At 40.2% G+C, this 26,558-nt stretch overlaps 1 protein-coding gene across 3 annotated transcripts in view; it reads right to left on the reverse strand.

Moving 5' to 3' along the window:
• WBP1L (WW domain binding protein 1 like) overlaps window positions 1–26,558 on the reverse strand; it is a 60,041-nt gene that overhangs the window by 12,381 nt on the left and 21,102 nt on the right. For 2 of the 3 annotated variants that reach the window (XM_048506219.1, XM_048506218.1), the window contains exon 2: window positions 6,209–6,311. In XM_048506219.1, the coding sequence (XP_048362176.1) occupies window positions 6,209–6,311 (103 nt within the window). Of the gene's footprint in view, window positions 1–6,208; window positions 6,312–14,878; window positions 15,079–26,558 lie in introns of those variants that run through there. The other variant, XM_048506220.1, reaches the window with a different exon arrangement.

Consider the following 26,558-nt stretch of genomic DNA (forward strand, 5'->3'; position numbering starts at 1 on the left):
TTGAAAGAGACCTACGAAACAGACATAAACTTCGTCGCTGTCTCCCAATATTGAATTTTAATTTTTTTTAAAAAGCAGCAATCAGAGGCTCAGGATCATCACCACACCTGTCAGATACTTGCCCAGAATGAAACATGCACTTTGAAATCATGGTAGAGTGACCAAATGCAGTCTGCTTACATGGGTGGATTGGGAGCTGACTGGAGTAGTACAGGTTTTTAAATTGCAGCTTTTTCTCTGCCTTCCAGTTCTCCAATTAACTACTAATAGTGGAGGTGGTGTGAACCATGCAGACACGCTGAAACGGGGAAAGAGGCACTGATGGATGATTATTTGGTTCTATGTCTCTTGTATCCTCCTGAGAAGAAAGAAGAAATATACTCCCGATAAGCAGGTGAGCGTTCTCTTCTGCCTGCACTTGGTCCAAAGTCCATGTTTTCTCCAAATGGAAGAGACAACCACATCAAATAATGGTAAATATGAGAAAATATTTTTGTGTAAATGTATATTTTGAAGGGGAATTACAGAAGCCAGCGATACAACAGAAAATGAGAATAGGGCAAGTCTGATGAAGAATTTTTTTTTCATTTGATTGCTGACTTATCAGACTAGACAACATGTAATTAGAGGAAGTCAAATCAGAGCACTTCTTTTCTTAGAAGATTTTTTCCTAAGAAGATAATTTTAGCAGATGTGCATCTTCTGGAACTAGATGCAGACCAAGTTAGAAAGATCACATAGAATCTCAGACTCAAACAGGCAATACGTTCTTCTTCTCTCTCTTTTTGGCATTTTCATTTCAGACTAAACAACTAAAACAACACTGAATGGAACTTCTTTCTCATGCCAAAACTGCAAGGTCAGGAAGTACACCATATACAAAGACTGATCTCAAAGGCTCCCAGCACAAAAGTATGCAAGGGCAAAAAAATGCTTGTCTTCTTCACAGAAATCGACATGGCTTCTGCAGAGGGAAGTCCTGCCTCACCAACCTTTTGGAGCTCTTTGACCAAGTGAACAATGGTGATCTGGTAGACATCATGTACATGGACTTTCGAAAGGCTTTTGCCAAGGTACATCACCAAAAACTCCTGAGTAAACTAAGCAGTCAAGGGTTAAGAGGTTGGTGTCTCTTACAGATTAAAATTGATTAAATGGCAGGAAGCACAGTAGGAATAAATGGACAAAAATAAGCAGTGGGGTTCCACAAGGAGTGGTAGTGGGGCTAGATCTATTTAATCTACTTCTGACTACATGGTTTAATTGGTATACCATCACTGATTTAGTTTCTAGTTTTCTTCTGCCACCACATCGTCTCAAACTAAATTGAAGAAATTACAGAATTACAAACTAAATTGAAGAAATTACAGAATATCCAGCAACTTCTAGAACTCTACTTTCACCTTTTAAATCAAATTGATTCAACTCTCAAGCAAAGAGAAGAGAGATCCTATCAACAGGAACAATTTCCACCAGCCAAAATATGAGACTGTATTTCATGTCATGTTTAGCAACGTTAGATCCTATTTTCATTTTAAACTATGGACCTCTTGTATAAGCCACTACGGTATAAGAATAAATGCAATTAAGTTGAAAAGCATGATCTATGATAAAGCGTTAAATTTCTTTTCTGTTACTTAACATGAATTGCTGTATGGAAAGAGACATGCTAATGTCTGCAAGCAGCTATTTTCCTGTGTTAAAAACATGTTTACCCAGCCTTTACTCCTGAAAAGAATCCCAGATGCTCCACCAAGCATATGCTTTCATAATTATCAAAAACATTGTCTTGGGCTCATTTTTCTGCCCAGATTTTGTTTGAAATAAGCACAGCGTTCTTGTGCAATGGAATCTTGTGTGAGACTGCAGGCCATCTGAAAACCACTAAGTACTAAAACTCTAAAGTTGCAGATGGCAGTGCCATCACCACAACAGTGGTATGTGTTCCATGCCACACTGACACAGCCACCTGTCCTCCTGTACACAAAGGGAGAGTGTTTCCTGGAGTCAGGGATTCTGCAGTACTTGGTTTGTGGTGGGTATGGGGGAGAAAGAAGACAAATAGTATCGCTGAAGAGCAGCAGGGAAAGGAAAGGCAAAAGAAACGACATTTTCTCTCCCCACCTATGTAAAATGGTCTGTGGTCAAAACTGTTTGCCAACTGACTCTATCCAGAACAAAGTTCTGCACTGTGCCACTTCAGACTGGCACCTGGGAAACGCCATTTTTAATGCTTCTTCAGGGGAGAAAATCAGCCTTCCTTTATGTCATAAACTAGAATATCAGGAAAATAGATGTACGAAAACTTTTTCAAGATGCCAATGATGTGAACAGGCTCCATGATTCCTCCCTTTCCTAATGAAAATGTGATGCTCACATCACTTTAATCTTTAACTGAATCTTTAATAGAATCAGAAACTCCCACTTGTGGGAAATGCAGCAACCTGTTTATTATCAGGGTTGACTTTCAGAACCACATTACGTTGTTCCTGGAGTTTCTTCACTGGTCAGATATTGATTTCCAGGTCCAATTTAAGATGCTAGTGCTTACTTCTAAAGCCCCTCATGACAGGGGACCCTCAAACTGGTTGGTCATTATTTTAAGTTTCTAAAAATATTTCTCACATATTCATCCTTGAGACCACATAGTTATTATCTATTCATAATATATATAAATGTTATATATGTATTCTTCCCTTTAAACCCCTTATCAATATAGGATTTCATTAGTATTACTAGTTTATATATTTCATTTCAATAACCTCCTTCTTAACTCATCTTTTTAAGAACATAAATAATAGGTGTAACAATTCAAAATGTTGTGTGTGCTTCTTTAACATGAGAGGTAGAAGGAAGGTGGGGAGAAAGGGGGATGAGAGGGTCGTGATTAATTGATACCTGAGAGAGTCTGTGAAGGGTTCTATACCAAGAAAGAGAGAGAGAGAAAGAGAGAGAGAGAGAGGGAGGCTATTTGTGCTAAACTTATAGTGAGAAGGGACCTTAGTGATGTTAATGGCCTAATGCTATATGAAATTTAGAACTGCCCAAAGAAATAGGCAGAACATTGAGAGACTAGAAATGGAATGAAATCCTAATACGGTCTCAGAGATGCAAACAAGTGTGGATTGATGTAATTTGAAAGTCACCTTAGCCAGAAGTTACTGCCTCAGATTGTTTTATTCTTTGTAAATTATTTATTGTAACCTTTAAGTTAAAGAAATTATATAAATAAAATTTTAATTTGTTCGATTAACCTTGGATCTTACACTAGTAACTTCCTCATGACCCAGAGGCGCACTTAGGGAAAATGGAGTCCGGTACAAAATCTGAGTTTTGCGCCTGCCCACCCCCCCAAGAGCAGCTGTTGTGATGCTGGAATCCACCCCCAAACAGCATCACTGTCAATGGTGTTTAAACTAGGGAGCCCAGATTCTCCTTTTAAATCCACCTTAAAGGGAGAATCTGGGGTCCGCAGTTAAAACAATATTGAAAGTGATGCTGTTTGGGGGTGGATTATCCCCCACCCTGAAACAGCATCACTTTCAATGTTTAAACTGGGGACCTCAGATTCTCCCTTTAAATTCATGCTGAAGGGGGTGAATTTAAAAGGAGAATCTGGGGAAATCTGGGGGTTGCCTACTGTCAGGGGTACAATTATCAAGATAGCAGCATCAAAATTTCAGAGTATCTTCAGGAGACCCTCCTGATGATACCACCCAGGTTTGGTGAAGTTCGGTTCAGGGGGTCCAAAGTTATGGACCCTCAAAGGTGTAGCCCCCATCTCCTATTAGCTCTCATTGAAAACAGTGGGGGATGGGGCAGCCACTTTGGGAGTCCATAACTTTGGACCCCATGAACCAAACCTCACCAAACCTGGGTGATATCATCAGGACAGTCTCCCGAAAAATCCCTGAAATTTTGGTGTTGCTAGCCTAAAAACTGCATCCCCTGCAGGCCAAAAAGAAAAAAACACTAAAAATACAAAAACCCCACAAAGGGACCTGCATTTCTTGCGCCCTCACAAGGGGGCGCCCAAGGACATTTGACTCCCCATGTCTCCATTGCAGGTACGCCACTGTCAGGACCCCATAACCCTTCAAAACTGATTTATAGCTCGGATACACTACTTTAGGAGAAACTACAAAGGGGTTTGGAATTAAATTCCTGGTGGCAGTGATAGATATCTATAGAAAGGATTAAAGTGTTTTGCACACGTCATGTTTGTTCCCAAACAGGAAGAAAGTGGTTGTTGCGGGTTTTGTGGTCATTGAAATATGCTTTCTAATCTTGAAATTATTTGATTGGTGTCTTATTCATTACAACAAATTCAGTTAATTTGTTTTCCTCTTGGTTTTTCATTTTGCTGCAAGTACAATTCTAGCTGCTGTCATTATAAAACAAAACAGTTCTTTTTTGCATTTTACCCCCCCCCCCCCAAAAAAAAAATCTCCATTTTTTAAAGGCCTTCCATTTCCTTGATTTCATGCCTGCAAAATCTTAATACACTGCTGCAGGTGAATAATATTTGGGGTGTCATCATTGTGTTATCCCAGCCAGTCAGGATTCACATTGTGAATGAGCTGACATCATGATTCCCAACAGTCAGATTGGGTTGCATTATGAAGCAATGAGAGCTGATGTAAGCCTGGATTTGCCCTGGCTCAGAACATATGGGAAGGAAAAAAGCAGGTAAATGTTGATACAATGCTATGCTACACTGACAGGTTCATGGTCTCCCATGGGTAAAACTCCTGCTCTAATGTAGTTCTGATCACATGTGGTAACATGTGACTAGGCAGATCATGGCAGAAGATGTGCATTTCGACGAAAACAATGCAGTGCAAAAGCATGACATCCTCATTCAGTTGTATATTCTACCAAAACTAGTTAGTCATGGACAAATGGATTGGGATATGGCAGAGTTAGTATGCTTGCCTTAAAACCTGACCCATTGTGAACTCTTTTGTGCCCTTTCGTAACAGCTGATAAATGCACAGCCCCATTATTCTATACTATTTAACCTTTTTACACAAACTTACTCTGGAAATGAAGGAGCGTTTTGGACTCTATTTGAACAGACATTGGTCTCACTACATGATAATGATTATTCATAGAATTTTTAAACATAGTGCTTTAAAATTTTCAAGTTAAGAAAAACTTTTAATTAAAAAAATAATAATTTCCCCACTGTATATTTATTTCTCTTACTCTGCCCAGTACTTAGCTGGTCCCCACTTGCCCAAATGTTCATTAAAACTTCATATCAGCTAATGACGTATGTTTACAAAGGATATCCCATAATGCAAAACATACAATGCCATCAATATAATAAAACTGTTCAATATACATATCCACAACAACTAAAATCGCATGTTTGCAGAGACAAATTTTCCTCCTCTAAGCATCTTCACATATTTGATGCAGAAACCCTTCAAAAACAGAGTAGAATGTACTAATCTAGATAAAGATTATTTCAAATGTGTCTCCAGCATATGGAGTCAACATGGTGTAGTGATTAAGAGTGTGGACTCTAATCTGGAGAACCTGGTTTGATTCCCCACTCCTCCACATGAACGGCAGACTCTTATCTGGTGAGCTGAATTTGTTTCCAAACTCCTACACATGAAGCTTACTGGGTGCCTTTGGGTTAGTCACAGCTCTCTCAGAACTCTCAGTCCCACCTACCTCACAAGGTGTCTGTTGTGAGGAGAGGAAGGGAAGCAGTTTGCATACCCCTTTGAGACTCCTTACAGGAGAGAAAGGCGGGATATAAATCCAAACTCTTATTCTTCAACTTCAAAACCTTATTTAATGTCTTCCAGGCATTTCATGTACTTATTAAGTAACATGGGAGACACGAAAGCATTTCACAGCACTCCAAAGGAAAATTCTCATGGAGTGGAGTAGTAGTGCCCCTATTTCTGGTCTAGACTGGCCCAGAAAGGTTCCATGGTTGACAGCATGGAAGTTGCTGAGTAATCAGAAGACTCAACAGGGATATTCTCCCCTGTTCTTTCCCCAGTAAAAGTCACCTGCTAAGCAGTTTGTTATTTGATATGTAACACAGATTGATTTCTACATTCTACTTCATATACCTGAAGCTAAATAACAACATCTAGCCTAAAATTGAAAAAGAAAAGAACAGTCTCAAGCTGAAATGGCCATGATTTAGATTACAAAAAGAATCTATTTTGAAAGCAAGACTTACACCAGAGCTCATAATAATAATTGCAGCACTGGGACTGTCCACAGCAATGGCCTGTTTCACAGATATAACTTTGATTGTGGATTCCTATGCAGGTTTCTTTATCCTAAAATGTAAAAGAGAAATAAGTTAGTAACATTGTACTTTAAAGCATGAGGAAGGCCCAGGCACTTTAAACATTCAATAAGCCTCAAACTGTCGGAAAGATATGCATTAACTCAGAGTTTAAATACTTACTCACAATCATAAGTAGCCTGTTGCCTACATGAAAAGCAGCTAATCCTTATTTACAAGGCTGGCCCAGAATTAGAAAGACTCAACACCTCTTTTAGTCTTTACTTCCCTAATGACATTTGCAATGTAAACATACATTTAGGCTTATACAGTCAATGGAATGTTCAGAGCCCAAAGGGTTAATTTAGAACTCCACAGGACTGGCTGTGAGAGCTGCACAGCATTATAAGGCCTGAGGACAGGGAGTTCTGAAAAAAAAAGTAAGAGCTCTGATGTGAGAGCCAGAGTGAACGGTAGTTCTAAGGTAGCTCTGTTCTCTGTAAGTGAAGGGCCAGTTCAGAGTATCCATTTCAGAGTGGGCTGTGCTATTAAGTGCCACGAAGGGCAGAGTTCAGTAAAGGAATCTACCAGAATTCCTGGAGTTAAACATAACACAGTAACAGTGATTAATCACATTGGTGGCTTGGGTATTTTTTTTCCTCTGAAAAGAACCCCACTCAGATATGCAGAAGGGAAGCTTCTGAGTTATATAAAGAAGATTGGAGCTTCCTCGAGAGCAGCCATCCTTCTATGATAAGCACCATGTGTGAGAGAGACAGTCTAAGGAAGAGTTTGTCTTAGTGTTAGTGTCCAAAGAAAACTATGTGTGTGATGCTTACTTGAGTGTAAAAAGTAAGATTTTTAGAAAAAGGGCTAGATGGTGAAACAGAACTCCATTAACAACTATACTGAAGTAACACATTTATTTTGTCTAGTATCAAAGTGACTGAATCCTCAGAAAGGCACAAAACTGTCTGTAATTGGTATCAACTGAAAAAGTTATTAAAATATTGTACATAGTAAGTAACCTCTCTAAAACCAGCTTCTTTGGTACCCCCCCCCCCAAAAAAATCATTTGCTAGTTTAACTCTTTTAAACTCGTTCCTGTAAATAATTTTTTTCAGTTTCTGGTTTCAACTTTACAAGCCTCTAATGCCATTTCTTTATTTAGTTTGTGACAGAAGGCCAGCAGGTTATTTTAGTTTTCATTTCGAAAGAGCACCTAAAAACTATTTAGATGGCCTGTTAGAAAAAATATATCTGGGAAAACGGAAAGAGAACTTCGAACTCTTAAACATCTTCCCCATGTTACTAGAATTTTTGTTCTGACAATAAAAAGTTGCTCAGCCAGTGCTGTTCCGTTAGAGATTTTGGAGGATATTTTTTTTCACAGGGCATAGGCAGTTGGCAGATGCTTGTGTGTGTGAGAGGCACACCGTCTCTCCCTCTTGCTGAGGAGACAAAGGGGACGTCTCGTTATAACATCACACAGCCAAAAAAAACACTCTATAAGTGTCAACTGAAAATGTAACCTAACAACATTAAGACTATAATATCCAGAGGATGTGTTTAGGATTTGTTCCTGGCCCACTGTCAGCATTTATTAGGGCGTACAGAACAATTACATTCTCAGAGTTTTCCCACAAGTACTAGTGTTAGGATTATAATAAACATTTTGAGCTTGCTCACATGAACAAATAATATGGAACAAAACATGGAAGAAAAGATAGATTTTTTCTTTAGTACCTTGAGATACTAAATTTTGTGATCAATTCATGATGGGTGTTTGGAATACATTTCCACTGTTTTCTCTTTTTTGTTCATGTCTAGTATTCTTAGAATTAAAAATAATAATAAAGTAGAGCTCATTTAGATCAAAGTAATATTTAATGCTATATAATCCCACTATGAAGTGATTCTTGCCTAATTAGCAGTAGTACATTTTAAAATAAAATAAGCTTTCCAATAAAATGTCTTCCTGGAATATTCCTGTATTCCAGGCCAAAAGCCAGATCAGCTCTACTTTATCATCATGTAATCCTCCCTGAAGGCCAACCCTTTGGACAGCTAAAAGATGGAAAACAACTATGACATGAGGTCACCCAATGGTAAATTACACCCTGCCACCCCCACTCCACCCAGGATGGAATTCATGGCTAAGGCTGTTCTAGCAGTTTTCGGAGTCTTGTCTTACAGCCTTGAAAAAAACAACAACGCTGGACTATAGGAACAGCCAAACAGACCTCTGATCTAAGTGAAAGTACAATACAAGAAGACCAGGATGGTGGCAGTGCTATTTCCACAAAACCATTTATGTATACGATCCTTTTTACTGCAGCAACAGCAAAAACAAAAACTGCAATAAAAATCCAGAAAGTCACCACACTGAAGCATGAGTGAGAAGTTAGATGGATTCATGTGAGCAAGTGGTGCTGCAGGAACTTAGATTGCAGTGTGGAGGTAGGGGGAAGAGAAGAGACCAAATTCTGAAGAGCTCAAATTTTACTATTGTCCCAGCCTAAGAGAATATGGACAGGAATAAGAATCCTTAGATACTCATGTGTTCGATGCTTTAAAGACACCCATAGGGAAGTGACTGCAGAGTTACAGGGTAGCACAAATGACAACTATTTAAGATGGGCAGCAGTGAAATAAGGATGGCTTTAATATTTTAAAAAGCTCAAACATTAATTCTTTCTTCTAAGAACAGGTGCCAATGGTTCTCATTGTGATCCAAGTGAGTTTATGGCCAAGGCAACATTTGAACTGGTTCTCAGACCCTATGCTATATTTCACCAGGAGGCAGAAGAACAGGTTTGCATTTTGATATTATTAAAACGTTTAAATATACTTGAGTGCTCAACAAGGCAGGCAAAACACCTTAGGTGTGTTATTAATAACATTAGCAATTCCAGTTGCAAAATTCATTAGAAAATCTTGTGCCTCCCAAACTGTATATTTTGAAACACACCAAACATGCTTTTTCTTTATTTCTCCTGAACACCTAACAGTAATAACACATCACAAAATTCAGCTATACTTTTTTTTCTTAAAGGAGAAGTATTCTATTTTCAGATCCAGAGACATAAGCACCAGTATTAACATTCCTACCAACACACATTACCCCAATTGGAGTTAGCACCCTCTACAAAAAGCCAGACATTTGGCTCCATTTTCAAACAACCCACATCAAAAGCACCAAGACATTTCCCCTTTTAGAAACTATCTCATGCATCCTCTTACACAGCAAAAGGGACACTCCTCCATTTCAGCCATAACAAGAAACCACGTGGACTTTAATAGAGGTTTGAGCAATCTCCAAAGCAGGGTAGCCAGATTTCAAGAAACATGAGAGGGCTCCCCGCTACTGGGAAAAAAATATTCTATAGACACCCTGGTCGCCAATTGGAAAGGCAGTAAAAAAAACCCCTACATTTGCAACTATTATTTTTCAACTGAGAGTAAAGGTGTATCTGGATTATTTGTGGCCCATGAGCTACCACATATAGCTGTAGGTCTTTTTCTTATTACAAAGTGTTAGGACAATGAGCAAGGCAGTCTATATTACTCAGGCCAACCCTGAACATCTGCCAACACTGTATGACAAAGCACTTTTCAAACCAACCAGTAGAATCAGCTAGTGGCGGTGGGAGGAAAACAGGAGAGTTTATGAAAAGTAGAAATATACTGCGTTTCCCTTCACCTTCCAAAGTACAACTCCATGTAACTCCAAAGGGTCAGTTTATTATGAAACTTCGGACTGCCACTGAACATGCATTCAGTAGGCAAGTTTCTATCATTTGGCATGTTTTCCAGGAAAATAGCCATGTTTGCTAGTGGCTTGTAGTTTAAAAAATCAAAAATATTTCAAAATACATTGTGGTGGCCTTTCACCCAGGTCTTCCAGAGGCATGCTATTAGAAAATTATAAATGTCTTTGGGTAAACTTCCCAAATTATGCTTTGCTATACAATAAACCATCGTGGTGCTGCTATCTGCACAGAAGAACAGTAACTTCAAAATATAGAATCCATTTTATTTACTGAGAAGTTACAGTAATTAGAGCTAGTCATTCCAGGAACACTTTTAAAATACATGTTATGCAAATGTCACAGCCTATGAATTCAGAGTACCACATCCCATTGGTTTAAGTACCATAAAAATCAACATAAATGTTAAAAAGACCATTGTTTCAGTTATTGTCCATGTTAACAGCAGCAGGGATCAGCATAAATACTGTGCTAATGGCAGTAAAGTCTTTTTTATAAACAGGTACATGAAAGTCAGTCGGGCAGGAGAAGAAAAAGGAGGTGGAGGGGAAGATGTGGAGTAAATGGATGAGAAAGATTTTTGCGACAAAGCACTAGGTAAAGAGCAAAATTTGGAGAATTTGCCTGGAAAGGACAGAGCATTAGTGGTCTGGAAAAGTATTATCATGAACAGCTACTACAAAGGGACTTGAGGAGATCTGTGGTGCTGCTTCAATGCAGTGGGGTGGGCTATGCAAGGAAAATTGGGAAGGCTGTGGGCTAGGTAACCCAAAGAAGTGCCTGAGGGCCTGAAAATGAGAGAAAGGTTAAAACGTTGACTGGAATATATTTTCAGTGCAACCCAACATAGAATTATTCCAGTCTAAACTGAGTTAATCCAGAGTAGTTTTGCATAAAACAGTACTGTAAGGTTGGTATTTGAATCCTAAACACACACAATGGGACATGAGTTGGCTAGTGTCAACTAAACTCCCCCAGATCACAATTAAAATATCAATTGTGAATGCACTGTGTGTACACTGTAACACCACATTTCTACCAAACCTCTAATACTGATATTAACCAACCTTCCTGCTTGTTGTATTTACTGTTGAAATGTATCATCACAAGCCTTTATTGGCATAAAATAAACATACAAAATCAGCATACAAAATTTGCCCATTATTGCTCACAATTATAGACACTGGTACTAAAATACTAAATACTAAAATATATACATGGTCCTTCTGTAACTATAGGACATTCCTTCAGCTAAGTTAACTCACTTAAACGTCATCGGATACTGACAGAAGCTAGAAAAATTACTGCTGGCTATATGTGGTCATAATACATAGACATTGGTTGGTATTCATCTAGACTTACGTCTATTATTGTTAGCAGAAATTTTGCTACATTCTCACACACTGTGGGATCCATGTTGTTCAAAAGCATAGGTATCTTAAGAGCATCAGTTAGATTGTTATACAGAAATGGGATAAGTGCAGATTGTGACATTCTGATTTTTGCAAACCTTACACAATGAAAGAGGGTATGATCGAGTGTCTCCACCTGACCCATATTGCATGGACATAGCCACTGTTGAAATGTAGTTTGATTTTTCTTTCAAGCTCGAGACTGTTCATAACAAGTTCATAAAAATACAGTTTGATACCCTATGAACTATATAAAAACAAATTATCAACAATGTTATGGAACAATGATAAATTGCCAGCATCAGTCCAAAAATATTTGCCCAAGTTAGTGTTTCCTTACATTGCCCTTTGAAACAAATTTTAAGGTCAACCTCCGGCTGTCTTCCTTGGGAGGAAGTTCCATAACTAACTGCCAGGCCTTCAGTTATTGGAATAAAATAACTACTAAGACAACAACACTTCCTAGAAGAACCCTGAAGATCCAGTTGAGTAACAGGAAGTCCTTTGCTCGCTTCAGTTTTTAATCTTCTTTTTACATTTAATTTACTTCCTTTATACCCCACATCTTTCTCCCCATCTGAGACTCAAAGTAACTCCCACTGTTCTCTTCATGTTATCCTGTGTGGTAGGTTAGGCTCAGAATGTGTCACTGGCCCAAGGTCATTCAACAAGCTTCCAGGACATAGTTGGGATTGGAACCATGGCCTCTCAGCTTGTAGTATGACATTCAACCCACTATACCATGTTGGCTCTCTGCAGTATACTACATCACACTGGCTATTCCTTTGCAGAATACTTTAATTCAACTTAAGCATAGATGTTTTGTATAGATATTTCATCAATTCGTATGCATCACGGCTTTGTAACTGAAGTACCTATGATATTACTTTCACTGCGACACCATTAAAAAGTTCTGTAGCTCATTCTGAATTACATTTTGTCATCACTTTAGGAAACAGAATATCAGAAAACAATTTAACTACAGGTGTTTTCAGTTAGACTTCCAAAGGTGACATCTGGTAAAACTGCTTCCTACCCGATAGATGGGTTAGCCAGTCACACACATATAATCCAGTTTTTTGTAATTGTAAAATGCCAGCAAAAGTAATTATTTTAAAGCAGAAAAACCAGACGCTTTAATACTGTAGCACTAAACTTCTACATGTAAATACACAGTGTGTAGTATTTACAATGGTTAACCAGTGTAAAATTGTGTCTATTGGACAAACCTAGTAATTCTAGCAATTCTAGCAGACAATACCAAACCAATTTGTGATGTTTGGTTCTTAAGTCAGAAAAAAATACTGTACAAAACAGGTTTGTTTTGACAGATCTTTTAATAAGATTTTAAATTATATCATAAGGATAAAAAAGGAAGCCGTTCAATTACTTAAGTACAAGGTATGCAATTTTAAGATTGAGGCAATGGAAGCTGGAGCCTGGAGGGGAGGACAGGAGCCAGAGGTGTCATTTCACCTGTTTAAGCTGGCCCAACAAGCCACCTGGCTGCTTCACCCCCTAGTTCAACTTCAGTGTTAGGCAACGGCTATTTTAACTGTTTGCACATATTTAATGCATGGAAAAGGGAGAAATATTTTTTTCTTCTAGGAAAGATGGCAAATATAGGTGGGCTGTGGAAAAGGAGGATGCAATCCTATTAACAACAGCTAAGAGCAGACATTGCACAGTGTGGATGAGAAGGCAAGTAAGGAAAACCACCCACAGGAATATCAAGCACGCTGGTTTAAGACATCAGATTATCTCATCTGAGACTTCACTATTCTGTAAACAACAGCTTGAGAGCAGCTAAAACAAGAGCAACTCAGACTGGACAACAAGTTTCCTTTAAGGGAGATGTGCATGAATTTAAAGTATTTCCCAAGTTGCACAACTGCCTTTTTTGAACTAACTTCAACAAGGCTCAGAAAAGTGCTATTATACTTAGCCTTGTGCTGATGGGACACCCTCATTGCGAATGAGTTTATCATGAACATGAAACATATTTAAGAGAATGGTATTCCTGTAAGAATGTGGGCAAGACTTTAAAACTTCTGCTGAAGAAGTGGATTCAGTAACTCCATGAAACAGGCAACAAAACAACTAGGTGGACTGTCTGGGCTACATTGGTTTGAGAGACACCAGATCTCCTATGCTCAATGGTCTACTCACGTGTTTACATTGTTCTGTGTAAACTGTTTCTATTGTTGAAATTATACTTGCTTGTACTGAGATGTTAAATGGCCATAACGCATATTGCGTTATACTTAAGGTTATATTGAATATTACTATAGCCCAGGTATAGTCATTTTGAATGTTTTGGTTGTTTAGGACAGATTATATGTATCTTTCTTTGTTTTGCTGTGCCATTCAGAACAGGAGCCTCAACTTGGTATGACTCAAAACTGGAATTGTTCTGTAACTAATCCATTTCACCACAACCAGTCATCCCCTCCAGTAAAACTATAACAATACTGCAATTTTAATTTTAATTAGCACATCACGAATAACCTGAAATCTACTTAAGTTTATTCTGGCTACCACAAAAATGTTGGTAGCTACCAATGTCAACTTCAAACATTTTACAACAAGATATGTTAGAATTATGGCAAAAATCTGATTACAGATTGCATAAAGACAATACTTCTTCATTTTTCACAAACAATGTTTATTTGAATTTAAATTTACTGGATGCATTAAATGACACAACTCAAACACACACATCCATAATTTTTGGATGGTTCAAACATTTAACATTAATATACCCAAATAACTGTAAAGGTTCACTAGCTATTTCTTGCATAATCTGGAAATCAGATAGTAAATCAGGTAAATCAGACGGTAGGTACAAGCAATGATGCCACAGATTCTGCACTAGGTTTTAGAGTCTGTGTAACAAGCTGACCCTGTCTTCTGCCAGCCAGGTCAGTTTCTCCTGTTCCTAATTCCACTCTATATCAGCAGCTGAAAGTTAGCAGTATTTCGGCAGGTCAACACAAATTTCAAACATTCTTAACTGCACTACTTTCTGAACAGACAATAGCTGAGGTTTGTTTTATAGGTTGCTTTCTTTTTGTGCTTTAAAAGCAGAACACTGTCTGAAGCCATTCAAACAAACACACAACCTTCTCCAAAATGAGCCTGGTAGTTCAAAAGCACATACATTTCCACACTGGAATCTCAGAAGCAAAAGGCACAGAAGAACAGACAGAATGTTGGGGAAGACAGTTTTGTGCCTCTATTTGGAGCTGGCTCCCATACTGAGAAAAAAATACTTCTCTTCTCAAACACATACAACAGGGAGAACATCTGGGTTGATTTCGTTTGAATGGGTTTTTTTGATAAGGCAAGGGTATATTTTAAAAAACAGCAAAACCTTGCTCTCTTTCTCTACCCAGACGAATTAAAAAAAACACACACACAAACGAAAAACCAGTTACCTGCCGCAAGCCCAAAAGGAAAGGCATTCTGCATTCTCATAATCCACACTAAGGCTTTAAACAAAAGAATTTCTAAAATCCCACAATCATCATTTCCTCATCTGATATGGGCAGGCTGCATCCACAATCCTATTTAAACCAGGGCTTCCTTGGCTGGGAATGTTAAGTAAACAGGGTCCCAGGACTCGGTATGAACTCACTCTGCTTGCCTGCCTGCCTGCCTGTCTCTCTCTCTCCCCTCCCCGTGACCAATCTCAGAAGCAGCAGAAAAGCTGTAGAAATGCTGCCAAGGGGGAAGTGACATCAGTAGCAGCACTGCAAGAAAAAAAAAACCTCAGACAGCTGCTGATTAACAACCAAGAGAGGCCTTTACTGCCTATAAGAAAACACATTATAGCATAATGGACAAGCATTTAAACATAAAACTGGAATAAATGGCCAGCTTCTCTGGCTATTAGTGGATTGCACACCTCTCCCCCTGCCCCCCAAACAGGCAGCAAACTTTCACTCACATTTAGTTATTCCTGAGAGGGGGGAGCAATGCATTAGCTTTCTCTTCCAAAATAATTCTTTAAGTCAGTGAAAGCAAATTATTGATTCCAAATATTACACCATTTGATGTCACAGCACATTAATAAGTAATTAATTCTGTAAAAATGTTCACATACAGATGTTCTCACGATATACAAGAAGCCAGATTCATACTACCTTTTTAAAATCTGGGTTTTATTTTGTTCTCTCTGACAACAGGTCACATAAATAGGTATACAACACAGGTTCCAGAATGCTTAACAGCATCTGTGCCCCACATAAGTTATGTTAATTCCAATTGAGTTGACAGAAGATTATTAACCAGATGTGAAACACAAGGTATGTTAGGTCCTTAAGCAGTTGGTTGTAGTAATACAACACTATATTTTCAATTGGAGTACATGTATGCCCCAGAAAAATGAAGCACAAGTTATTTTGTAAAGAGGGTCAAGATCAGAGTTCTTGCTTTATTTTATTTACCATATTTTAACCTACATCTCAAAATCCAGTCTCAAGATGATTTATAATGATGCCAAAACATAACATTTAAAATCCATAAAACCCGACCCACATACATAGCTAAAAGTTAGGTAGCAGCGTTAAAATCCCCCCTGAATAATTCTGCTTCTCTTAACTTGTGGAAACTCTATAATTGGGAAGCCGTCATAACAACTTGAGGAAAGTTACACCATAAAATAGGAACAGCTACAGAAAAAGCCCTGGATTTACCAGCTACCATCCTAACTACCATATAAGTGAGGGAAGGGATAACCAATTAGTTCAAGGAGCTCAGCAATCACATGGGTTGCAGAACTGCTCCTAATAAAAGGTTGTTTCACTGACTCTAAAAAACCTATCATTATTCAAAGCTTTTAAAAACAGATTAGGCACATCTGGAAAAAGATGATGCAATGCATCACTCAATTAAAAACAAATATGATTGAATGTTACTTCATTAAAAGAAAAACTATGCAGAAAACCAGTATGTCAAAACTCGCCAGAGAAAACTGGGTCTGAGCCACATAGGATGTTTAAGACCTATTAGAGAAAGTGAGAAGAGTTTGGTGGACAATTATATCATCGCCTATTTTTGCTGTCAGAAATGGAGTGGTATAAACTTGTGGGCAAATTAAAGGGTTTAGCAGGCTTCTACACTGGAAGAGCTGCCCAGTTTTCCAAGGGATGGCATCTCAATCATTATGACAAGCCTCACTGCCTATTTTTAATCCTATCTGTATGCTGCTGATGGTGCTGGAAATTTTACATGCTAATGAGTTTGAGGGATAAATAGCAGGTCCTTTGTCTTAAGAAACACCATCAGGGAACTAATGCTTATTACAGATATCTTGAAAGTTGAAATGAGTCTCCCTAGAAACTACTCTAGAGTAATGTATTGTCGAAGGCTTTCACGGCCGGATTCAACTGGCTCTGGTGGGTTTTCCGGGCTGTGTGGCCGTGGTCTGGTGGATCTTGTTCCTAACATTTCGCCTGCATCTGTGGCTGGAGATGTATCACAGAGAGAAGTCTGTTACAGACTGTGTGTTACACAGTGTGTAACAGACTTCCCTCTGTGATACACCTCTGAAGATGCCAGACACAGATGCAGGTGAAATGTTAGGAACAAGATCCACCAGACCACGGCCACACAGCCCGGAAAACCCACCAGAGCCAGTACTCTAGAGTCGTTTATTCTAGAGTATTTATTTCTAGAGTATTTATTTTAGCCATTTGATAGTGTGGTATGCAAGAGAGCGACTATATTTATGTGTGCACGTACACAGGACGCTGTCGTCTTAACAGACCAAAAACTCATTTCAGGATCCCCTAACCCAATACTCTCTAAAAAGAAACACTTCAAAGAGCTACAACTTCTCTTTTCAGAGAAAAGGATGTACCTGGGTGAGGTACAAGTCAGTGTTGAAAGCCTAAATATATTGCAGACAAATCTTTTGAGAGGCACATATTGAAAAGAAAACAGTCCTGGTAGGATGGAGCAGAGTGGGGGAGGGCTGTTACTGGGGAAATGAAGCAGGAGACCTATGGTACTACTACACTAAATCAGACTATGCAGGAATGGGGCAACTGCACAAAACTGTCGCCATGTGGAAAACACCATTCTCTAAGCAATAGAGTGTACAGCAGGTTCCACAGCAATAGAGATGTGAAAGAAAGTGATCTAAATTTAACTTTGCTACACCTCTGCTTTAAAAGTTCAGCAATCTTTTTTGTGCTTCTCTTAAATCAGCAGCTGTTCTCGCCTGTCACATGCCAGACAAGAAGTCTCACCACTCCCATGTCAGGACACACTGAGCACATATTTACCAGAGTCTGGGAACTTTTCCTTTATGTTTGGTCTGCTAATTTCAAATTGCTTTAGATCAAGAGTTCTGCAGAGTCGTGAAACTTTGTGTAACATCCCAGTAAAATCCTCTGCCTTTCAAAAGTGTCTGAACAGCTTCTTACACCCCTTAAATTATTGGAATTTAGTTAGATGTAGCTCAGTTGAAGACTGCCAACACCCAAATTGACCTAGGTAAATACAATGCTGTGGATGTTTTAACCATCAAGAGATTAGGAATGGGCTATGAGCTCCTTTTGGGATGTGGAATGGTATAGTCTTACCTGATCTCAATCCATGTTGGAAGTTAAGTGGGGTTGGTGCTTGGATGGAAGACCACCATGGAAGACTTTGCAGAGGAAGGCAATGACAAATCACTTGCCTTGAAAGCCCCTTGCTAGCAAATCCTTGAAAGCCCTTTGCTGGGGCTGCCATAAGTCAACTGTAACTTGACATCACTTTACTCACACAAGCAGAAGTGCACTGCCAGAGGGACATGTGGGTTCCCAGGTCCCCAGGTGCCACTTATTTAATCACGTGGGGGTGCAAAATCACCCCCACACTTCTCTGGTGGGGAGACACCCCTGCCCAGCTCTCCCCCCTCCAGGCCTCAGCCCCTGTGCCGAGTCAGGTGGGCGGCCCTCGACAGCAGCAGCAGCTGGAGGAAGGTCACTGCCTATGGGAGAGCGGAAGTGTGCAGTGGAGCGGAGCGGAGCAAAGCAAGAGGCTCATGTGGGCAGGATGGAAGTGGCAGAGGGCCAGAAGCAGCTTAGGCAGCTTTCTCTGCATGGCAGTTCAGGGCTAGGAAGAACTGCTTCCCGCCCTCCGCCTCCTGGCACCAGCCTCTTGCCTCACCCTGCCGGCGCTCTCGAGGAGCCTGGTGAGGACCCGCAGGCTGACACATCTGGCTGGCCCGGAAGGAAGGCCTGGGTGGGGGCAGCAGGGCAGGAGCACAGACATCCGTCAGCTCCCCCTCTTGGCAGCCAGGATGCCTGGGAGGGAAACCCTAGATCCCCGTTCTCAGAAGTCCTGGCTAGGCGACCCCTGGGGCCCAAGGCAGTGCGGCCCGGGGCAAAACACAGAGGCCAATGCTGGCCCCAGCACCTCGTCATACCTCTTGCCTGCAGAAGACCAGGAGCTGTGCAATGCTTCCCCTCTCCCCTGAAGCTTCACCTGGAGGACCTTCAGGTCAGGTGGAGGCCGCCCACCGCTTGCTTCACTGGAGAGGGGCACCTTGGGGAGCCGCTGGACTTCCCCCAGGCTGGCCCAAGCCAGGCTGCCCCCTCCAGCGGTCTGGAGGGTCCTTGCCCCCAACAGTGTTTCTTGACTCCCCCCCGGGTTCCCTCTCCTCAGGGTCGGTCTGGCGGAGCACAGGCAGCTGAGCGGGCCAAGGGCAAGTGGGAGAGGAGTGGGCAGAGGCCTCCGTCCACGGCTCAAGATCTGTGGAGCCAATCGAAGGACTGCCTCTCTCAACATCCCCCCGCTCCCCATTAAGTCCCAGAGACATATCTAGGGAAAATGGAGGGATAGGGAGGAAAAGATTTTGCCCCAGGCTCATTTTTCCTAGATACGCCTCTGCACACAAGTTCCTTTTAACTGAATTAATTCAGTTATATATATACATATACCACCAGTGCTAGCCAAATTGCCCCTTAGACAGGGTTTGTAAACCAGTTACTCATTCAGATGGGAAACTTAGCTAAAGGGAGGAAAAAATCCAGAGGTCAGGAGATGAGAAGGAGCAGAGAAGACTGTAGGCTGAAGCCACACATATTGCAAGCACTATAAGCTGAATGGTTAGACACTATTCCATAGAAGTGGGACTATGGATTAGTGGTAGAACATCTGCTTTGCATGCACAAAGTCCCAGATTCAGTTCCTGGCATTTCCAGTTAAAAGTCTCACGTAGAAGGTGATGGGGAAGATCTCTGACTAAGATTCCAGAGAGCTTCTCCCAGTCAGAGAAAATAATGCTGAGCTTGACAGACCAGTATAGCAGCTTTATGGCTATTTTGTAAGAAAGATCCCTTGTTATGATGTTCAGAAGTTGTTGGTGATCCTGTTGCTCAGGATCTATGTTAACTCTGCAGGAGTAAGCTGTATACTCAATTACAGTTATTTCTAAGGCTGTAATATAGCTAACTTTTAGTTCTAAGCCCTGCAATGTTATTGTAAAAGCAGGTGGAGGTGTGCACAATAAAATAGAGTTTAAGACCATAAATCAAATGAGCTTTGCTGGGGGCTGTTTCTCTACCCTTGCACTCACCTAGCAGGGGTGAGCTGGAAGAAGTTCTTCCTCACAATGGGATTGGAGGCATGAGGTGGCAGCAGGCAGCGAGGGAGTGTTTGGTGCCAGAAGAAACAGAGAAGGCAGCTGGGCCCCAGAAAGGAGCAGACTGAAGTATGGAAGACAGCAACAACAGCATTTTGATAGATCAGCTAGGCACAGCCCACTCCTTATCAGCCTTACCTCTGACCAAAGGATATTAGCAGGGGCCAGTACAGAGAGAGAGAACTGAGTGAAAATGGTCTTTGCAATCCTGCAGGTCTTTTTTAATTCAGGAAGATGCTATTTGGGTTGCATGGGGCAGTAAACCTCTGAATGCCAGTACTAACAGGCAATGTCATAGGAAGGCCTTGGTGTCTATACCCAGGTGCTTGGGCCCTTGTTTGGCCACTTGTGAAATTACCTATGTAAATTGTGCCCCAATTGGAAAGATGCTTATAACAACACAAACAAATAAAAAGGAATAAAGTTAGGAAGGTAATCATTCTAACATTACACTTCAGAATAAAAAACAGACTTCAAGGCAGAAAAAATACCTTTTCACAGAACGTACAGTTTCAATATTGAAAACCAGTGTGGTGTAGTAGTTAAGAGCAGGTGGATTCTGGAGAACCGTGTTTAATTCCAATCCTCCACATCAGCAGCCAGTTTGTATCTGGTGAACCAGATTTGTTTCCCCATTCCTACATTCTGGCTGGGTGGCCTTGGGCTAGTCACAGTTCTCTCAGAACTCTCTCAACTTCACCTACCTCATAAGGTGTCTGTTGTGGGGAGAGGAAGGGAAAGGACTTTGTAAGCTGCCTTTAGTTTCCTTACAGGAGAGTAAGACAGGGTGTAAATCCAAACTCCTCCTCTTTTTCACATTCTCTAATTTCTAATATTATAGTGTTGATAATTCCAGATGAGTCTCCCTGTTAGTCTGTAGCATCAACATTTTAAAGACTAACAACTAGCTTTAAGAGTTCACTTCATCAGATAAATAAAGTATTCAGCCATTAGTCAGATTCATACTTTAGCTGCAGACAATAGGAAAAAAGAGGGGGAATTAATTAGTGAGTCCAATTTAAAACAGCCAAAACAGTAATCAATCCACTCTCAATTGTTGATAGATTCGGAAAGCGGAATTAACATAAAATAGGCCAAGTACAGAATAAAAGTATAAAGATATGGCTAAATTGGCATCTGTAAGTGGTGGGATGTGGTAAGATTGTAACTACAGCGGGCAAGAATACCATATTCTTGTTGAGGTCTGACAAGGAAATGATACTGAAATTCCTGATGAATGCTAATTAATCTATTTCCCATTGGATTTTCCCCTTAAAATGGGAAAATCTTTTGTAAGACAACAGTGACATTTAGACCAGCAATAGAATGCTCTGAAATATGAAGATCTTTGCATCATTGGTTTTCTGAATACAGTCATTTTAACAAGATGTGTCCATTTTTTTTTGCATAGGGACAGACCCATTTGTCTGATTTAGTATGACACAAGGGAGGATAAGTAAATGAGCCAAAAATATTACAGCTCCTGTGATTATGCTGCTTGAAGGCAAAGCAAGAAACTAGGTTTGTTGCCAGTTCTCGTTTCCCAGTTTGTCTCTATCGAGTGGCTTACTCCTGTTGGTGATGAGCTGTTTTAGAGCATGGGAGCTATCTATAAGCAAGAGAAGACCTAACACCTAAGGCCAGTGTGACATAAATAATATAATTCCTGACTGGCTAAGGATCATTCTTTTCAATAATTACTATTAATTATTCTCATGCACATAATATTAACTTTGTATTATGGTACATAATAAATATAGTAGTGTTCTGTTACTCATTTTGAGCTATCTTGTAGTACATCATTTTGAGGGAAGAGTCCATTTCTTTAGTTCACTAGGTGGATACCATAATTGCAATAAAGTATTGTTATTCTTTCATGCAAAAATTGCTGTTTTACAGGACTGTATGGTTTTTGTTTTTCTGTATTGTATGGTTTTTGTTTACTCCAACAGTACAAGACAGATACATTCCTGTCACTTTATTTGTATGCACCAAATGTAAAGTGAGCTAGCACGATGCTACTGCTCCAGCCAGTTACTTTCAAAACAGCACCAGTAAGCACTCCAACACAACACAGTCTGCTGTCAATCAACATCCATGGCCTTATTAGAGCAATGAGATTAGGCATGGCCTTATGTTTCAAGGCCTTAGCAGTTTTATCATCTTAGATCTCAATGTTTATTATGTAATATAAAGTGTCTAGGAAAACTGATGAGTTTCTGCATGAAACCCAATCAAGAAACTCTATGTATTTCCACCCAGATTTCAGGGATCCCCCAAATCTTTTAAATACACACTTCTTGTATCTTCTGATCGTGTCATTAATTTGCGTTTGGAAATATGCCCAGGAACTGTGAAGGCAAAGAACATTTGCATGATGTTAGTTGCTTCTCTTTTGCTATCTGACTAGAGCCTTTCAAAAACAGCTTCAGTACAACACACACACCCTTAAGCTAAGACATGATTTTCATTTCTCCCTGCACCCCCAAACTTCCCTTTGAAATGCCAGGAACAGAACCACATTACAGAGTGAGAAAAGGGTCCAAGATCTACCAACAGTAAAGGCAGAGCCAAGCCTAGCTGTCTGTTCTGCAGCACAGATTTCTGGATGTTCTATGTCAGTGGTTCTCAACCTGTGGGTCGTGACTCCTTTGGGGGTCGAATGACCCTTTCACAGGGGTCGCCTAAGACTCTCTGCATCAGTGTTTTCCATCGGTAAAATGGATAAATGTTAGGGTTGGGGGTCACCACAACATGAGGAACTGTATTAAAGGGTCGCGGCATTAGGTAGGTTGAGAACCACTGTTCTATGGCTACATGGAGGACTTTCCCACACTTGAAGGGGAAAATAATGCAACATATAAAGGCATGTAGAAAATGAATATGTGAGGCTGCTTCTACATGAAAACCTGTTTGCTTTGTGTTCTCATCATGCTCCAATTATCCTCTCTCCGCTATTGTATTTTTGGGGAAGAACAGAATCCAAACACATTATTGTGCCACCTGGAAGCAGGAACTGTTTAACAGGTCAGCCAGGCAAGGGCTTCGCTGGTGTCAAGTATTCCTCCAGGTCGAGTAGCACACCTTTAGTCTGAGAGAAGTGGCATAGCACCAATGGGGCAGGGGGAGGGGCACGACGCTCCGGGTAGAGCTGCAGCAGAGGTGTGGCTGGGTGTTGCTGTGGAAGGGGCGCAGGGCGCACCGGACCCCGGCGCAGTTTCCCCTCACTCCACTTCTGACTGAGAGTGAAGTGGGCCTGGAGAACTCACTAACCTCACTGTGCCTCCTTCTGGAGGTCTGCTTGGGCTTATGTGATTTTTTCCCCTTTTCTCTCTCCATTTAAGCGTTAACAAATTCCTCCAGTCAAGATCAGAAGGAGAGAAGGGACACTAATCATTTCTGGTTCATTTACTGCGTGATGACCCTCTGCAGGAGTCAGCTTCCCATTGACTCCTCCAGGCACTTCTTCTCTGGACCTAGGAGCCTGCTCTAGGGAGTTAGGCCGTTCCTGCTGCACTCTACAGGATGATGCCCTTTTTGAGTCAATTAGTTCTTCATTTCCCTCACTGGTTTGTAGCTTCCTGATGTATGGCTCTGCCCTGCAGCTGTAGCATGCATGGGGTTGTGGGAAGCAGTTATGTGAGGCCCTTCTGTTATGCTGGCCAAAAGGACCATTCCCAGCACTCCTTCTGATCATGCCACTGCATCTGAAACTTCAGCAATGGGTGGGAAAGAGAGGAGACATATTTTTGCTCTAAAGCCTAGAAAGTGAGTAAGACAAATAAACAACAAATTAACAAGACAGATTAGGAACATGAAAGGGAAAGATCTTACAATCTAACTGTTCTTTGAGAATTGGGGTCCCATGGAGCCTGAAGAATCCTTGCACTCTCTGAGGCAGAAAAAGAACTGGAGAGGATGGGCACTTCCTCCTCTGTGGGGGTAATAGTGGAAAAAGTCATCTACCTCTTGCCACCTAGGATGATGACAAGAAGAATATCCAAATATATCAGGATATTCTTATTTCACAGGAAAACAAAATATTGATTTTTGCATAAAGGAATTATTCCAGGTGCCATTCCTAAAAATTTTTGTTACAGATTTATAATTCAAGGTTTTTCTAAAAAGAATATGTTCGTGATTATTTAAATATCAATAGTATTACCATAGACATATTGAAGCTATAATAACCTAGTTATTCTCTTCAGACAAAAGGCTTAAAATCTAAATATTTGTATTTGATTTTTCATACCTAAATGCAGAACTTTACATTTATGTTGAAATTCATTTTCTTAGTTTTAGCACAGTTTTCCAGCCTGTCAAGACCATCCTGTACCTTTATTCTGTCTTCTACTGTATTTGCTACCCCTCCCAATTTAGTGTCATCTGCAAATTTAATAGCATCCTCAATATACCTTCATTTATAAAGATTCTGAACTCCACAGGGCCCAGGACAAATCCCAGAGGCGCTCCACTTGTCTCGCCTTTCTAAGTTGATGAGGTACCATTAACAAGCACTGTTTGGGTGCAATCTGTCAACCAGTTACAGATCCACCTAACAGTAATAGAATCCAAACCACATTTTACCAGCTTGTCAACAAGAAGATCACATGGAACCTTATCAAAACCTTACTGAAATCAAGATAAACTATGTCCACAAGCATTCCTGTGATGCAACAAGAAAAGCCTTCTGTTTTTGACTAGGGCTGTGTTGAACTAAGATGGTCAAAGTTTGTAATTTTTCCTCACACTTAAAATGTCACCATCATTGATCTCACAAAATTGAAAAAAATAATAAAGGAGAAATATTATCTCCATTCCTTGGTAATTAGGATGATGTTCTATTTTATATTGCAGCAAAAAAAGAAAATATCACTCTAGAAGTTTACTATGATGCATCGGAGAAAGTAGTGTTAATGTTAATGTATGCCTGAATCCAAAGTGTGATGTGTCCCAAGATGTACACAGCTTAGCTCCATTCTTGTACAAAGACAATTGCACTGGGGTATTAGAGTTGGGGCTTTTGCCCTCACTAGTGGAATCATGCAGTTATATCCAGTTAGTTTTCGAGTGAAGAAGATAGATACACAAACTGGGAGAAAATAGCATCAGGACAACAGCAACATGGGTGACAAATAAGAATTGCTTAAAAACTTAAAGGTAGTAGATTTTTCAGGGATGAATTAAGTTCCCTTGAGAGTACAGCTCTATTGTCCACCACGAAGACACAAACATTCCCTTTCAACAGTTATGTGATTCCATAAGAGACCTAAAATGTGCACCAGACCTCAAAAACAGTAATTTGTTTAAGACATTGACTACTTAAAGCCAGCCCACAGAATTTCTTACAGTGCTTACAAACAATAATAAGGTTAAGACACAGGCAAGTGTTTGACAGGAAACAAGATATCCAAAGATCCCAAGTATGGTACCCAGGGGCACCATGGTGCCCGCTTTTAGAAAGAGGATGGGTCCATATGGGGCACTTATCAGCAGGGCTGCTGAATGGCTGTGAGTGTTTTAAAAAAACATCGCTTTGGAAACAGCTGCCACCATAGCACAAGGATCTTCACAGCATGCTAAATGTATGCAAAAAACCAAAGTTAAGAGATTATTTTCATTTTAAAGAGCATCCTGTTGAACAGAGTTTCTGCTTGAAATGTTGATGATTAGCTATATATATACCCTTACTCCCTGATATTTTGTTGTTGGCTCTACCAGCTACAGCAGCCCTTTTGTGGTTGGCTATGGCAATCATTTTGTAATTGGCTTCACCATCCTGTGTCATAAGTGCAAATGTGACCACAGGTTAAAAAGGCTGAGAACCCCTGGTTTAAGGGCATAATGCTCACAAATGACTTTAAAGTTTACGATGGAGTATAAAAGTAAAATTGGATCCCTGAAATATATACAATGCAAGCCCAAAGTCCCTAGCAACTTCCCCAAGCATTTCCGCAGCTGTAAAGTTCTTATTTTGTAGCTCATCTGAGTCAGAATCAACGTAGTAGCATTTTTCTAACTACAGGTAGGCAAAATAGTCCCTCACTTTAAAAAAAAATACAATGGACAACACAGAAGACATGACCGCAGGCATCTTCACGTCCCAAAATGCTGAAGAATGCATACACAAATTACTATAATTATTTGAAGAACTGTGATGTCCAAATTCCAAAATATGGGTCTTGCAAAAGCAATTTCAGCAAGTCTACTTCGCAGCTTTTAACAAAGGCAACAAGCAAGGCTGATATGGTTTCCAACATTTGAAGTTTAGGAATATGAAATAGTATTTTGATCTATCCCAGGTCACTGTTTTAATCAGTCAGTTGCCCCAAGAGAGAATATCCACTACTGGCTCTTCCAAAAGAGGTCATCAAGACTTGATAAGTATATTCAATGCCAACATAATCATCTCTACTGAGAAGTCATTCTATAGATCAGGGTCTATAGATCTTGTGTATATGATCTTGCATATATGAAGG

This window comes from Sphaerodactylus townsendi, linkage group LG08 (assembly GCF_021028975.2).
Source record: "Sphaerodactylus townsendi isolate TG3544 linkage group LG08, MPM_Stown_v2.3, whole genome shotgun sequence".
Lineage (NCBI taxonomy): Eukaryota > Metazoa > Chordata > Lepidosauria > Squamata > Sphaerodactylidae > Sphaerodactylus > Sphaerodactylus townsendi.